Below are 14,126 nucleotides of genomic sequence, written 5' to 3'. Positions count from 1 at the left end.
CTCACTTGTCATTAAGTTCAGCCAGAGAGATGACTTCTTTCAGAATACAATTTGGGCATTTTATTCCATATACCTGTACCAAGTAGGATAATACCAGAATGTTTGATCTCACTTATACAGTAAGTCAGCTGCCTGTGGAAAAGATTTGCAAAGACTAGTGGCCAAAGTTGTTACCTGGGCTGTTGCAGAGAGGTTCATCAGCATCGATGAATGCAGTGATAGAATAGTCATGACCAGAATTCCCATAAAGAACTTAAAAAGTGAGAAAAGGGGTGAAAGGATAGGTGGCAGAGAGATTGCTCAAGATATTTAGTGCTGTGGGACATACACACACAACACTTTTTTCTTCAGTTGTTAAATCTTTTTCCCTAAATAGGTACAACTGAGCTGCAACAAGCATTTGGCTTAATTTGTTTTGTGGAAGATAATGGGCCGTAGACTAAGTCTGTCAAAACACGTGGTTCTAGGCCTAAAGAATGCATGCAAGTTGTGTGGTAAACAAAGACAAATCTCTGCAACTCAGCTGTTTTTTTAATACAAAACAGTGAGTAAAGGTGTCTACTTTCATGGGTAGTATCTTATTGAGTCAATCAGTTTTCATAGAATCATTTAGGTTTGGAAAGACCTTCTAGATTGCCAAGTCCAACCACCAATTTTGCACCATACCAGTCCATAAGATTCAAAAAAAAATAATTGTAATATTCCTGTACACCATAACAGCATGTTGCAGTTAAAGCAGGCCTTAACTCTGTAGGTTAAAAACAGATTTGCAGGCTTGCCAGCCTTATTTATCACAGAATCATTCAAGTTGAAGAAGATGTCCAAGATCATCTAGTCCAACCTTTAACATAGTACTGACAAGTCCACCACTAAACAGTGCTACTAAGTTCTACACCTACACATTTCTTGAATACCTCCAGGGATGGTGACTCAGCCACTTCCCTGGGCAGTCTGTTCAAATGCCTCACAGTGCTTTCAGTAAGGAAATTTCTCCTAAATACCAACCTAAACCTCCCCTGGTGCAACTTGAGGCCATTTCCCCTCATCTTATCACTTGTTGCTTGGGAGAAGAGCCCAATGCCCACCTTGCTACAACCTCCTTTAAGGTAATTGTAAAGTATAAAAAGGTCTACACCAAGGCTTCCCTTCTTTTCTCTAAGACAAACAACACCAGCTCCTTAGGGTTACATGGAGCTCTGTAGCTCCGTTTAACTTGTTCCCTTTATTGTGTCAGTCTTGGGATGTTTTCCCCCTGGCTGTCTCTGCATTTTTGGACTTACTCCTCTACTAGGGTATCTCCTAACCTTATTAATATCCACTTATTAAGGGGAGCTCTGTGTAGGAAGGGTATTACACTGATGTGGTTGTCTTTTAGGAAGCACAGCTGCAAGGACATTCCTCCAGGAATGGCAAACCAGAGTGTTGTTAGGTATCAAAGCAAATTTAGCCTCCAGGCACAAGCGCTCTACTTTTTTGCCTAACTAAGAAGTCTTGTGTGACCTATAACAGTGTCTTGTAGGTGAAAAGAAATGTGCAGCTGGAGGGGTGTCAGAGCTTTTTCCAGCGGAATTTGTGTCAACAAAACATGAAAGCCTGAAACTTTGTTTATGGCCTGGGCAAACCTATTATAGGCTGAATGAGTTACAGCAGCAAAGCTATCTGCTCACAAGTGGAGGATCTTTGCATGACAAACTTCTCATATAAACCGCATGAGATTTAAGAGGAATTACTTTATCTACTAGTAAAATCTGCAGATTTTTACAGACCCTAGAATTTGTTTTCACTCTTTCCAGTACCTTCCAGAACTGAGCTGAGATCTCCTGGCTCCTAAGTCCTTATCTCTTAGCTTTTTTCAGTCGCTGCTGATGACTGTTTAGGTCTGTGATCCTTTGCTTGAAAGCAGCAAAAGGTGGGGGGGTCTTAGGAGTATTGACCCCTTTCAGCATCTCTCAGTGCACTTCCCGTGATGACTGTCTCTCGTGTTTAGCCAGTTGTGTGTTTCCAATCCCATCAAACAAGAATGCAATTCCACTGCACAGTTTAAAAATCTGCCTAGATTAGTACTTTCAATGTTTCAAATTTATGAACCCCTGTAAAATGATTCTATGTCTACCGAAATAAACCCTCTTTTCTCAGTTATTTTTCATAGTCTCTTAAAAGTGGACCATAAGTTCTTAAAAGTAGACCAAAAGTAGACCACTGACCTCCTTTTCAGTTAAATTTTAAGGTACGTTTACTGAAAGGTTCAAGACAAACTCAATAACACTTAGACTATACATCCTCTGGTGTACGGAGCAGCACTGTATTTTTCTACAAGTGCAGCATTCAGTACATTAGTCACTGTGCTTTGTGAGCATTATTTCAGTATCAGTAATAAATTGCACAGTTATCTGAGGGCCTTTAAAAATTATCACTCTGTAAGTAAGTTTCTGATCAGTGGATTTTGAAAATTTGGAAATTGTTAGTTGCCCAGCAGGAGGATCCGCTTCATGATGGTTGTAAAGACTGGAAGTATTAGGTAAACATTGTCATAGGCGACTGAATTTGTGTGGCTGCACCCTAACTTACAGCTTTCATGAGAAGAGATGCCAAGACTGAAGGAAAACACAGGAGTTCCATGGAGCACAATTACAATTGTTTATTCAATTAGAGAGTCCTGAAATGACTCACAACACAGCTGCTTACACTTACATGCAGTTAACAGATGTAAGTATTTGCTGGCTTCTTTGTCCAGTCAAAGTGGATAGTGGGACACTGTTTTGGGCCAGGTGTATCATAAAGTTGGAGGCTTGAAGAAATGGAACAGACTTTTGTCTTTTCCTTGTATCAGTTGCTTTGTGTGTGACTAGGAAAAACTATTCTGAAGGTGAATTCATCGCCATATCTTAAATAAGTTCTCACAGTAATCTACTAACAGTAGTCAGTGAAAGTTGGTCATTATTTACTCTGGGACACTCTGAAAGGTCTGGAAGTCTCTGATCTGCTATTTCCAAAGACTACAATTTTTAATGCGACTTTAATTAGTAACTCTTGCCTCTGCAATGATAATACAGTGTACTGGTTGCCTGACTGGTATATTACCTGGCTGCTTGACTAGAGGAATTCTGCCTTCAAAATACTGAAAAATTGATACTTAGTTCTACCTGAGAATTACTGGGAATTATTTATGATTCATTCACAGATTTCATACTCTTTCCTATAGAGAAATGCTTCATGACCAGGGATAGAATAAACAGTATGGACCATATCATATAAAGATATTTTCAAGATGCTGAAATACGTTGCCTTTTCTAAATGATGTGTTTTCTGGCATTCTGTCTGATTTTTCTTCCCTCTTTCTTCTGTTTTTCTTCCTTAGTTCACTATTACACTGTGGTCTGTCTTCTGCACTCGGCCCCTCCATACCCGAGGCTGAGAAACAATCTTTTTTCTCCCTTCTATTTAGTTTGCAAGCCTTAGAGAATCAAAAGCTACGTCTGTATTGTAAGTAGCAAGATCTGTAAAAACTAAGAGGTACTCTGGCTTTTTATCAAAGACAGCCCTTCAGTTCAGAGCTTACATTCTTCTTTGGATAGCTACTGACTGAGGTCAGTGCAAGTTCTCATTTGGGGGTTAACAGCTATGGTCATTACAACTTCTGATAAAGCTTTGCGATTTCCTTTTTCACTGCCCTGTCTGTACTTGTGTATATATGTGCAGAATAAAACCAGAGCATGTTTGTTAAATCTTTGTTCTGGCTTGATAGCATCTGATATATCACCTTCCTCTGACCTGTCTGCAGTGTCTGAGCATGAGTTGTTCGATGTAATTTAGACTCGCCTAAGGGCTGTGATAAATTATGCCAGCTGCCAGTGACCTGATTGGCTTTTTCTGCTCCTACGATTCACTAAGACATGGGAAAGTCTTTCCTCAAGACGTTTTTTTTCCCTGCAGCATTAGCTTAGGACAGCATGGGATGCAGCTTTCGTGAGGATTGAGATAGCTAATCAGTGGCACAGCAGTTGCCTGATACAGGATTGGGAATGTCTACTGCACTAGGTGGTGATACAGCAAAGGAGCTTACAGTCCTCTCGGCTCCCTCTTGCAAATCTGCCCCTTGGGATCCTTTCCCTTCTGTGCCCAGAAAATTGCCCTGTGCTGGGTCAGCTTACAAACTGCCTGCTTCAGGGTCACTCTGATGGGGGCAAACCAGGGGCTAAATGCAAGGGAGAACCTCAGGCCACTTGTGCTTAAGTGAAGAAATACAGGAGGGAATGATTGGGGATCTCTGAGAAGTTAGCTGGAGGCTGAATATTGCTTAAAAAAAAAAAAAAGTTATTACTCATTACTCAGATGGTAGTTTAAAACAATTAGACTAATTATTGTGGAGCATTGTGCTTTAAAAGGTGCAGCTGAAAGTAGAGAACCGCAAGATACTCATTTAAGTGGTAAAAGTTCTTTTAATAACCTGATGAGCCAGAAGACACCAGTGGTTATGTGTTTTAAGGAGTTTCCTTTAAATTGAAGCGGATTCCTGTAATCAGATGAGCCCATCTGCCATCTGAGCAACCTGCATTAGCAATGTTGAAAAGTAACTCTCGGTTGCAGCTTGAAGCAATTCTTATGTACTCTTTGTTGGGTTCTTATGGCCTCAGACTTGATCCTGCTTTTTGTGCATGCGGACTCACCACAAAGCATGCAAGATGAAAAAAATACTTTTATAGGGCATGATCTTACAGCCCCTAAATCAAACACACAAACCAAAAGCCTCCTTGTGACATCTCTTTCTGAATAACGTATTTAAGCTTAAAAAGAGGCAGCTGAGTTTTGAGAAACAAACACCTCCTACATGCCCAGAAAGCCTGTCTGAACAGGGAAGAGGGAATGACTGGGATCCTAGTCCAGACTTATTTTGAGCGTCTTCTCAAGACAAAAGGAGGGAGCATCCTGGAGGAGATGCAGTGGCTCACCCTTACCTGGTGCCTTTGATACGAGGAGCGTGGAGATAATGGTGACTTTCTTCCAGAGCAGGGAGACCGAAGGCTGTCCTTGTCCGTGATGCTGGAACTTACTGCTCAGTCCCAACCGCAAAACCTAAGATGTTCTAAAGAAAAATACATGGGGAAAGAGATGAGTCCTTGTAAGATTGAAACAGGGTTTTTGTTTTTAAGGCTGTAGATGAAAATGTTTTCAGGGAACAAGCCAGCAGAAAAGCCTTCTGGAGGAGAACGGGTGGGAAATTTAGAATGTTTTGTCTAGCAAAAAGCTTGAGAAAGCATAACAACGTGGAGGTTGTGCTTAAGGACCAAGACTTGTAAGAATCTGAGGCCTGAGCTGACAACATAATTGTGCTAGCTTTGGAGTTTACCAGAAGTATATTTTGTAAAAGCTGCAGCTGGCTTGCGTGCCTTTTTATGAAATACAGTTGCATTTGTGGAGGATTTAAGCAATAGCACTACATGGGAAAGCAAGTGATCTCAAAGATGTTTACTTCTGCATGGAAACGTTCCCAAAGGAGGAACCAAGCCCTCTCCCTAGAAAGATTAAGTTCAGTTAATTCCTTCTGTACAATCTCTTGTTATTTTCTTATGTTGACTTGTAACCACTAAACCTCATCATCTCCCATTCTGTACATGCACTGTCTCAAGGCAAGTGTCATGCAGAGATATCTTGTATTTAAAGTACTTCCATTTAAATTTCATACTAAGATTGGGAGTAAGAAATTCTGAACTTTGCAGTGTCTGATTAAAAGCTTTAGCAGCTGTTACTATAAAGACTTAAACACGCTTCCAATTTTTTTCACACAGCTATGTCATCAACTTGGAGGTACTTAAATACCTGCAGGACACAGGCATAAAGTAGGCATTTTATTTGATATTAATGATTTGACTGGAACATCTAATTACTGGAATGGTTGAGTGCTCCTTGGCATTAGTATAAATGAAAGAGCATGTTCTATTAAGCAGGGGCATAGCTCTTAGAAAAAAATCAACACGCTTAATAATAAGTTTTCCAAAGAAAACAAGTGTACCTGCGCCTGCCAATTAAATTGTACTGTGGGTGGAATAATTAATTTGGATGCTAGGCAAGAAGCACGTTGCAGATGTTTTTTTTGACTTAGGCTGACTGGGGGGTGCCCAGTTTAAGACTACATCCATTTTCCTGTTGTACACCTGTGTGCATGGCATGGATGCAGCTGCTCGCTTCTGCAGATCCTCCCTCAACTGGCAGTCTGTGGTGTGTCTTTTTGTCTTCTCTTTGTGAGGTGCTTTAATGAATAGCAGTTTTCTGCTTTTGCAGGGAAGGTTTTTTTTTTTTTTTTCCAAAAAATTGTAACACAGAATGAATAAACTTGGGCTTGTTCTCAAGTGATTGCTGACATTCGTCATCAGTCAGCAGCTCTGAAGTGACACAGATTTCCATACGTTTAAAAGCACTGCGTGGAGTTCTGCTGAGTCACAGCCAAAAGGAGAACAGCACAGTGATTAGTGCAATTCAGTGCTGATGACGTAAGGAAATGCTGTGTCTGAGATCAAATATATGTATATAAACCTTCTGGTAGACTTGGTATAAGCAGACCTTTCAGAAGAAAGGAAAAATCCCAAACAGGGAAAAAAAAAAATTAGGCTACAAATCCCCAACTGTAGTCAGCAAACCGCTTTCAGGTGGTACCCGAAGGCAAGTCCTGACCCCCTGTGTGGAAGATGGGGGCTGATGATGGGCACAGGTTCCTGCACACGGGTAATTCCCGCTGGGGGCAGTGGAAGGGACCGGGATGAGGAGCTGGATCCCATGTTGCGTGAGGAGAGGAAGGCAGAGGTCCTGTGGCATGAAGGAGCAGGTATGAGTGAGAGACACCCTTGCATGCCAAAAAAGCTGCAGGAGGTGGGGGAGCAGAGGCTTGCCTCTTGCCTGTGCAAGAGGGTAACTGGGCAAACTGGTCAGGAGCCCCCATTGCTGGCACTGCTGTCCCTCACGTGTGCCACCTGCGTCCAGTTACAGGGGAAACACCTGGGCGAAAGGTTCACCTGCCTGCAGCTTCTTTGTTACTCATGCGCAGGTTATCTGGGCCTTTTCACAGTAGTCGCCCGGAGTGCCTTCAGAGATAAGGGTTCTCACAGCCCGTCCGTCTGCGTAATTCCTCCAAAAAGGAGTGGTTCTCCCAGTGCACCGGTTTGTATTACAGCGCTGTAAAGCCTGACCTTTAAACCTCCTTCATTCTTTCTGCAACAACGATCATATTCTGTCCGCCCGTCAACATAAAACTGGAGGTATTTGGTCCGTCCGCGGGAGCACTATTTTTAGCACGAGCCAACAGAAACCAGACTGGCTCACGGTCAGTCCTTTGGGGAGAGGGAGGTAAAAGGATGGGGAAAGAGGAAGAGGCTTCTCTTCTTGAAGATTTTTCCTGTTAGTCACAGCACTGAGAGAAAACAAACTCCATATGGAACAGATCATGTCAGGCCTTTAAAACATATTTGCAGGGGCTGTGCAGTTTCTTAAAGGGACTCGGAATACCGAGTGGTTTGGGGGTTTTGTTCTTGCATTTCCCATTTGGGGATGTGCGTGCATTTTCATTCGTTTTAATTTGGCCCAAGTTAAATGCATTAACCAGTAGTTTGCTTTACTATCATCTTTGAGAGATCTGTTCATAAAGGAAAAACATTCCTTGATTCTCCCAGTGGGGAAGACTTCCAGATATTTCTCTCCTAGTTATTTCATGAGTGATTTTATTTTTTTATTTTGTGGTGTGTGAATGAAGGCCAAATTTTTGTCCCCAGATCAAGGGCAGAGTGTGGTGAGCTAAGGACATCTCAGTCGGGTGCCGAATTCAGATGCGGAGCAGCGATGTGTTGCAGGAGGTCACAACCCCTGGGCTGGGGTGAGTGGAGACACCCCTCATATCCAGGCTGTCTCGCCTTTTCCACGCTTGCCCTCTGCAGCCATTTTGTGGAGCACCGTTCTAGAACATTCACTGTGGAGCCCGGGGTTCCCACGGTCTGCCTTCCCTGTCTGATAGGACAGGGACAGTTCACAAGGAAGGAGAGGTGGGCCGGGACTTACCCCTCAGTCATAACTGTGCTCTAATTGTGCAACGTAAATACATATTATTTCTGAATAAATATTACTTAGAATGGCTGCCACTAAGGCAGTTGAGGGTTTTTGTTTTTATTCTTCAGTTGATAAGCTGATTTATTCCCACTTTATTTAATGCGAACCTTTGGTTTGAAATGCGGCCAGAATGAATTTGTAAATGTGTCGAGCTTTTAAAATTCAGCACTGGTCTGAAACATACACCGCGTGGATGTTGGGAAGGAGCTCTGAGCTTTTAAATTAATGGGACAGGAACAGACCTTGCCAGAGCAGTTTTTTGAAGGAATCTGATGGGAACAGGTAAGATGAGGGCAAACGCCGAAACTTCCTGGTTTACTGAGTTACTGCTGTAATTACTTGTTTTGACATCTTAAAACTTTGAGCTATTCTAACCTCCCAAATTGCCTCACACCCCATGTGCTCTGTATTATCACGAGTGGAGGGAGAGACTGTGCTACAGAACAAAAGCAGCAGGGCAATGCAAAGCCCAGAGCAAGGTTTTTACAAGAAAACGTGTATTTTGTTAGGGGCCAGAAGGATGGGGACAGCTGAGTGTATGAAGAATTCAGGATTTATTTAAGCAGCCTCTTTCTTAGGGCATGTCTTACACAACCTTCACAGCTGTAATTTAAAGGTAGCTCGGGCTCACCTTCTCACAGGAGGTGGCCACGCAGACTGGCGGGGGGGCAGATGTAATCTCCAAAACCTCTCTGAATTTGCTTTTTACGGGCTGTATTTCGGTGCTGACCCGCCTCTTGCACGTTTTGGCCGTTTTAGCTCATTTACGGGAGCTCCAAGCCGCTGGTAAGGACGCGGGGCACTGGAGCAGCGAACGGCAAACCTGCCGTGCCGGAGAGGAGCCGGCGGCGAGGCTGAAAGGGGAGCGCTTGCTCCGTGCGTGAAAACGGTAGCCGATTTTTTTATCATTATTATTATTTTTCTTCTCTCTTCCTCTCCTTTTTCCTCTCTTCTTCTTCCCGGGGCTGTAATTTGACTGCTCGCCTTGGCCGGGCTCCAGGAGTAAGTCCAGGCGCTTAATCTTTCTTCTCTCCCCCAGCCTCCGGGGGGGCGGAGGAGAGGAAAAGGGGAGCGGAGTCAGCTGCGGCCCGGGGCCGGGCCGGGCCTCCCCGGGGAGGGGCCGAGGCAGCGGCTGGGCTGCGGGAGCTGCATGGAGGAGGGGAGCTCCGCCGAGTCCCCTGCCCGCACGGGAGGAGGAGGAGGAGGAGGAGAAGTTTGGGGATTAAGCCGCTGCCCGGAGCCGGAGCGCACGGAGGGAGCCGAGGCACGGCCGCGGAGCGCTGCGAGGGGGAGGCACCGACGGGGAGACCCCCGCCCGAAGCCCCTGCGCCCCGAGTGTGAACGGGAGGGGGGCACCGGAGGGCGAGGGGCTGCCGGTAAGCGCGGGAGGGGGGGGGGCGACCCCCGGGTTGGGGGGGGGGTCCCGGTGGTCGTCGAGGCGCCTGCAGCCCCCCCCCCCCCCTTAGGGCCGTCCCCATCCCCTTCCCCCGGCCCCGCCGCCTGCCCCCATTGTGTCCGCAGCCTTTGTGCGAGCCGCCCCCCCGCCCCTCTCCCTGCTGCTCCGTGCGCTGCTCTCGGCGGGGCTCCGGCTGGCTGCTGGTCGCTGGGGGACACCCAAAGATTTTTTTGGGGGGGCACTCCAGCCCCCGGGCAGCCCCCGGCCCCGGCGGGGAGAAAGGGGGGCATCGGGCGCACGCCTGCGCTCTGCTTGGGGGCTCCGGGCTTAGACGAGGTCGCAAGGCTTTGTCGGGTGCTTTTTGGGGGTTTGTGGGGAAGGAGGTGCTCCCTTTAATGCACGCAGAAACTGCTTGGCTTTTCTGGTTTTACACAGGTGTTTTGCCAAACCTGTGTCTTTGGGGAAACTGTCTCTAAGAGTTTTGATGCTTTAAAGTAACGTTCATCGGGATGTGGTGACTGTGGCCCAGAGGGGGTTAAAAGTATGATTGGTCTTATCATTAAGTATCAAGGATGTTTATCCTGGGGTGGGAAGAGGAGAGAGAGGCGGCAGAGCAGTGTCCCGGTGTCCAGCGGAACCACGGATGTGTTTCCCCATCTCCCGTCCCCATCCTTCCCCTGCTTTGCAGGCTGTGTGTCACAGCCCTTGTCCTCCTTGCTGAATGGGAAGCCCTTCGGACCTCATCCCTCAGCCGGTGTTGACAACCCCAAGGCTCTCATTTCCTTCCTTCACAAGTAACAGCGCTCCGGGCATGAGGGAAGAGGACCCGAAACAAACTTCGAAGCCAGCTGAAAGTACAGCTAACAATCTTTGCTTGGCTTCCCCCCCCCCGCCCCCCCAAGTTACTAACTGAGACACAGAAACAGCTGTGGCCTTGCTTTTTTTTCTTTTCGTGTTGCTTGCTGATAATTTCGGTATTTATAATGCTGCCTAGAGATCCTGATGACTTAGAGGTGTTTTGAAAGCTGTGTAATGGGATCCTGCTAATAGTCTTCCTTTGCTACCGTTTCATTCTTGGAGGGAACAATCTTTGCAGCTTGAGAGCTGCAGTTCAAATTTCCACAAGCGTTTGTTGCCTGTGCCTCTAGCTAAATTTATAAAGGAATCCTGTTAGCTCGTACAAAGCTAAATCTGGCAGTAGCAACTCCTGGCTATGTAATTCACTGTGGTTGGCAAGGCACAATATATAACTTCTTTGAGATTTATTTAAAACTCTTTCTGGTGCCTGTGACATGCAGTTGTCTTAATTTTGAGAGCTCTTCACGGATATGCGTGGGGGTGCTTTGAGAGGAAAACATAAGTTATGCTAAGGTTAGAAAATTTATTAATAGGGTGCTTGTCTTGAAAATATGAGAGGGCAGTTCGAGATCAGCCTCTCAGTGAATATTGGTATTGTTCTCTGGTTCATCCCGAAGCTTTGCTGTTCAGCTTTGACTCTCTACTTCTCTATGTTCTCAAGTTGACAAATGGGAACGATGCAAGATGCTCTGATAAAATGGTTCAGTTTTGAATGTGTTCATTTACTGGAATGCTGTCTTTTTCCCACAAGTCTGCGGAGTGCTAGGTAAACAATGTTGACCTGTGGCCATATGAGTGAGTGTATCCCTGCAAAGGCAGGTTATGATTGCCACGCGAGGTGTTAATGTGTCATTTTTCTTGTTGTTTTACTTTATGGTTTTCAGAAATAGAAAATGTGGGTGCATAATCAAATTGATTTGTAAGCTGTAGTCTTGAAAACGTCTTGCAAAGACAGTTCTGATTTTTTAGTGAAGGGTGAAAGTTAATGATGTGTGGCTTTGGAAATCTTCAAATAGTGAACTTCATTTTTTGGAAGCTCTAGTGATTTCAGAACATCTGCTAATGTGTTTTCCCTCTTTCTTGGGCAGGATGTGAGAATACAAGCTAACTGTCCAGTGGCATACTTTGGGTCTGAAGTTGTTGAATTTGAGGTCTTGGTATGAACTGTGCTTAGCAGAAAAGCTCTGGAACGGGCAGACTGAGTTCTTGGTACCCTTCTTGTGTGTCCTGATTATTAGTTAAATTTATTATTATTATCTAAAAGGCTAAAGCTAAAAGTATCAAAGTATGTCAAAGACTCCTTGAAGAGATGATTTGCATTTATTTGTTTACTACTTTCATACATGTTGCCACCTCAGCACTTGCTTGGCTGGGCCAAATCTCTCCCCTGCCAAGCCAGAGCTGCAAATCTTGGCCATCCTCATGGTCACGAAGTGGAGAGAGGCCACGCTGCTGGGTGGCAATTGGAGATGCTCAGCGTGGCTCTTTCATGCACTCCATGTCCATAGGGTCAGATACACTGGGTCAGGAAATAATCAAAACATCCAATTTGGTGATGAACCCATTTAAAGGACTCTGGGAATCATTTCTTGGATTTGACATCTATAAAGCCATGGCAGTTCTAAGTTACTACAAAGGAATTTTTCTGATGTCCATTCTCTTTTGTATTCACTCGTGTTGAAAAGGATGATTGTTCTGGCAAAAACAACAAACATACACATTTTATTGAAACATTAATGGCTTTAAGTTACATTGACTTAAACTTCTTAGAGGGCCAAACACAGCACAAAGGTATCTTAACTAGAAAAGGTACAGTAAAAACATATTTAAAAAAATTTAATGTAAAGTCTACTAATGAATACATATGGAGTAGTTGTGATTATGTGTGGCAGTCCTCTCAGAATGATCTGTAACTTTTGCTCATGGGGATGATGAAGATGTCTTACTACTACTTATTCTAAACAGCATTTCCATTTTACAGAGTTGGGAGAGGGGAAAAAAGACACCAAACCAACCAACAGAGAATTATTGCAGTCCTCAGCACAGTCTGGAGTAGCAAAAGGACTTGCAGAGGTGTTGCTGAATGCTTAGCTTTCAGAACCTGCATTGCTGTGGTTACACAGAGAGCTTTAGTTTGTGGAACTGGCAATGAGGAAAAGAGTGGAAAAAAGCATTATTCTTGTAAACTGAGAATGCAGAGGATGGGATGACATGGAACTCATAGTTTTTTTTTGTTTTTTTTTTCACCTCTTTATAAAATATGCTTTTCTAAGCACTTCTAATAGATGCTCATTTACTTGTTGATTAATCTGCTCGTTCTTGGAAATGGACCAAAACCTTTGGAAGAGCTGTGCAGCATCACCAAACCCAGTTTTCTTCCCTCCCCCAACCCCAGTCATGGCTCAGACTTCTCAAACTTGTGCGTTTGGTTTACTAGCTGTTAATCTTGTAGTATTTTTCAGTTATTTTAGTGTTTTAAACCTAATAAATTCATACTTTCCAGTTCTTTTGTTTTAACTGTAATACACAGGAACTTCTCTTTGAAAGAAGAACTGAAATTCCCCGATGAAAACATCACAGATGAGAACAAATGGGTGGAACTGCAGAACTGAGGGGGGGGGAATGGGAGCGGAGCGAGTAAAGAAGGAAAGTCAGTCTTGATTGTATCAGCAGCGCAGTGGCAACAGTTATGATTGGAGGTGCTGGGTACACTTTTTGTGCATGTGGTTAAGAATACAACAGATGAATGTGAACAGATTAAATAAATAACTTGAAATTTCAGAGAAGGCTGTTTGTGTTAATTCCATTTCCAAAAGAGTGTGTGTAACAAACTAGCTCATAGCGCTAACAGTTTCTCAAGACCCTTTAAGGATATAAAACATTTTTCTATATATGGCTGTTGTATCAAATAGGTCTGCCTTATCTGATTCACCAAGTTGAGCTTTTATGAACTTACTTGGCCTAAAATAGATTCAACTGCAAACACGATTGCAGGTGCAGGAAAAGAGGGGCCTAGTCAGGGTGGACTGGGGAAGGAAATTGAGGGAAAAGCTGCTGAGGAGGCCTGAAAGAAGCAGCTGTCCAAGCACTTAAAGGCTGCTTCAGACCACTGTCAGCTGTTGACTGGAGTGCCTTCTGCAAGACCTGCGTTTGGGGTGGTCACTGGCTATGTTCTCACTGATCATGATGCAGAGCCTTGCTGTGAAAATACAGAGCAGGACAGCAGTTCAAAAATCTTATCTGGGACAGAAACTTGATGCTCATGACTTGGTTTCTTTCTTTCTTCCACGGTATGAGTTCCAGTAGGCCTGCTTCCTAGTCCTCCACAGGACCGTGGGTGGTTATGCCAGTGGAAGTTACACGTACGTTTTATAGGTGTAATCAACAGGTATATCTTGGGCTGGCAGCTGTTTCCCTTGCAAAGTTGACTCCTAAACAGTACTAATTATCTTTGAATCCTATAAGTCTTGCTTGGCTGCTCTGTCATTGAATTTCAGACTAGAAGTGGTGCCAAGCCTCTTCCTGTAAGCATGCGTTCTGTAGAAACTTGCATGTGAGCCCTGCCCAGATGTTTTAAAATCTGACTTAATGAATGTTAACGTTGAAGTATTTGAGCGTTCTTATCCATTCAGACATTTCAGGATCATGCTCCAGGCACTTGTATCATGCGGTTAATGTTTTCTGCTGATGGGATGCATGCATCCTCTCACTGGAAGCACTGAGCAGGGGTAAAAGGGTTTTGTGGGACCGCTTGTTGAATCACCTGCCCAGTGGCTTACTC

General features: G+C 44.3%; 1 protein-coding gene across 14 annotated transcripts in view; it reads left to right on the top strand.

Moving 5' to 3' along the window:
• The window catches only part of PLEKHG1 (pleckstrin homology and RhoGEF domain containing G1), a 159,729-nt gene that overhangs the window by 16,591 nt on the left and 129,012 nt on the right, over positions 1-14,126 (top strand). For 3 of the 14 annotated variants that reach the window (XM_083828425.1, XM_083828422.1, XM_083828433.1), the window contains exon 1: positions 8,502-8,980. The exons of 3 other annotated variants lie outside the window; for them this stretch is intronic. Coding sequence is in view for 3 of the 11 variants with exons in the window: in XM_083828431.1 (XP_083684557.1) it covers positions 9,242-9,467 (226 nt within the window). In the remaining 8 variants the exon portion in view is untranslated. Of the gene's footprint in view, positions 1-6,956; positions 7,153-7,791; positions 7,862-8,501; positions 8,981-9,164; positions 9,468-14,126 lie in introns of those variants that run through there. 8 more of the 14 variants (XM_083828426.1, XM_083828424.1, XM_083828432.1 and 5 more) reach the window with 5 other exon arrangements.

Source organism: Anser anser (assembly GCF_964211835.1).
Source record: "Anser anser genome assembly, chromosome: 3".
NCBI lineage: Eukaryota > Metazoa > Chordata > Aves > Anseriformes > Anatidae > Anser > Anser anser.
This window is presented reverse-complemented; position numbering and strand designations above follow the sequence as displayed.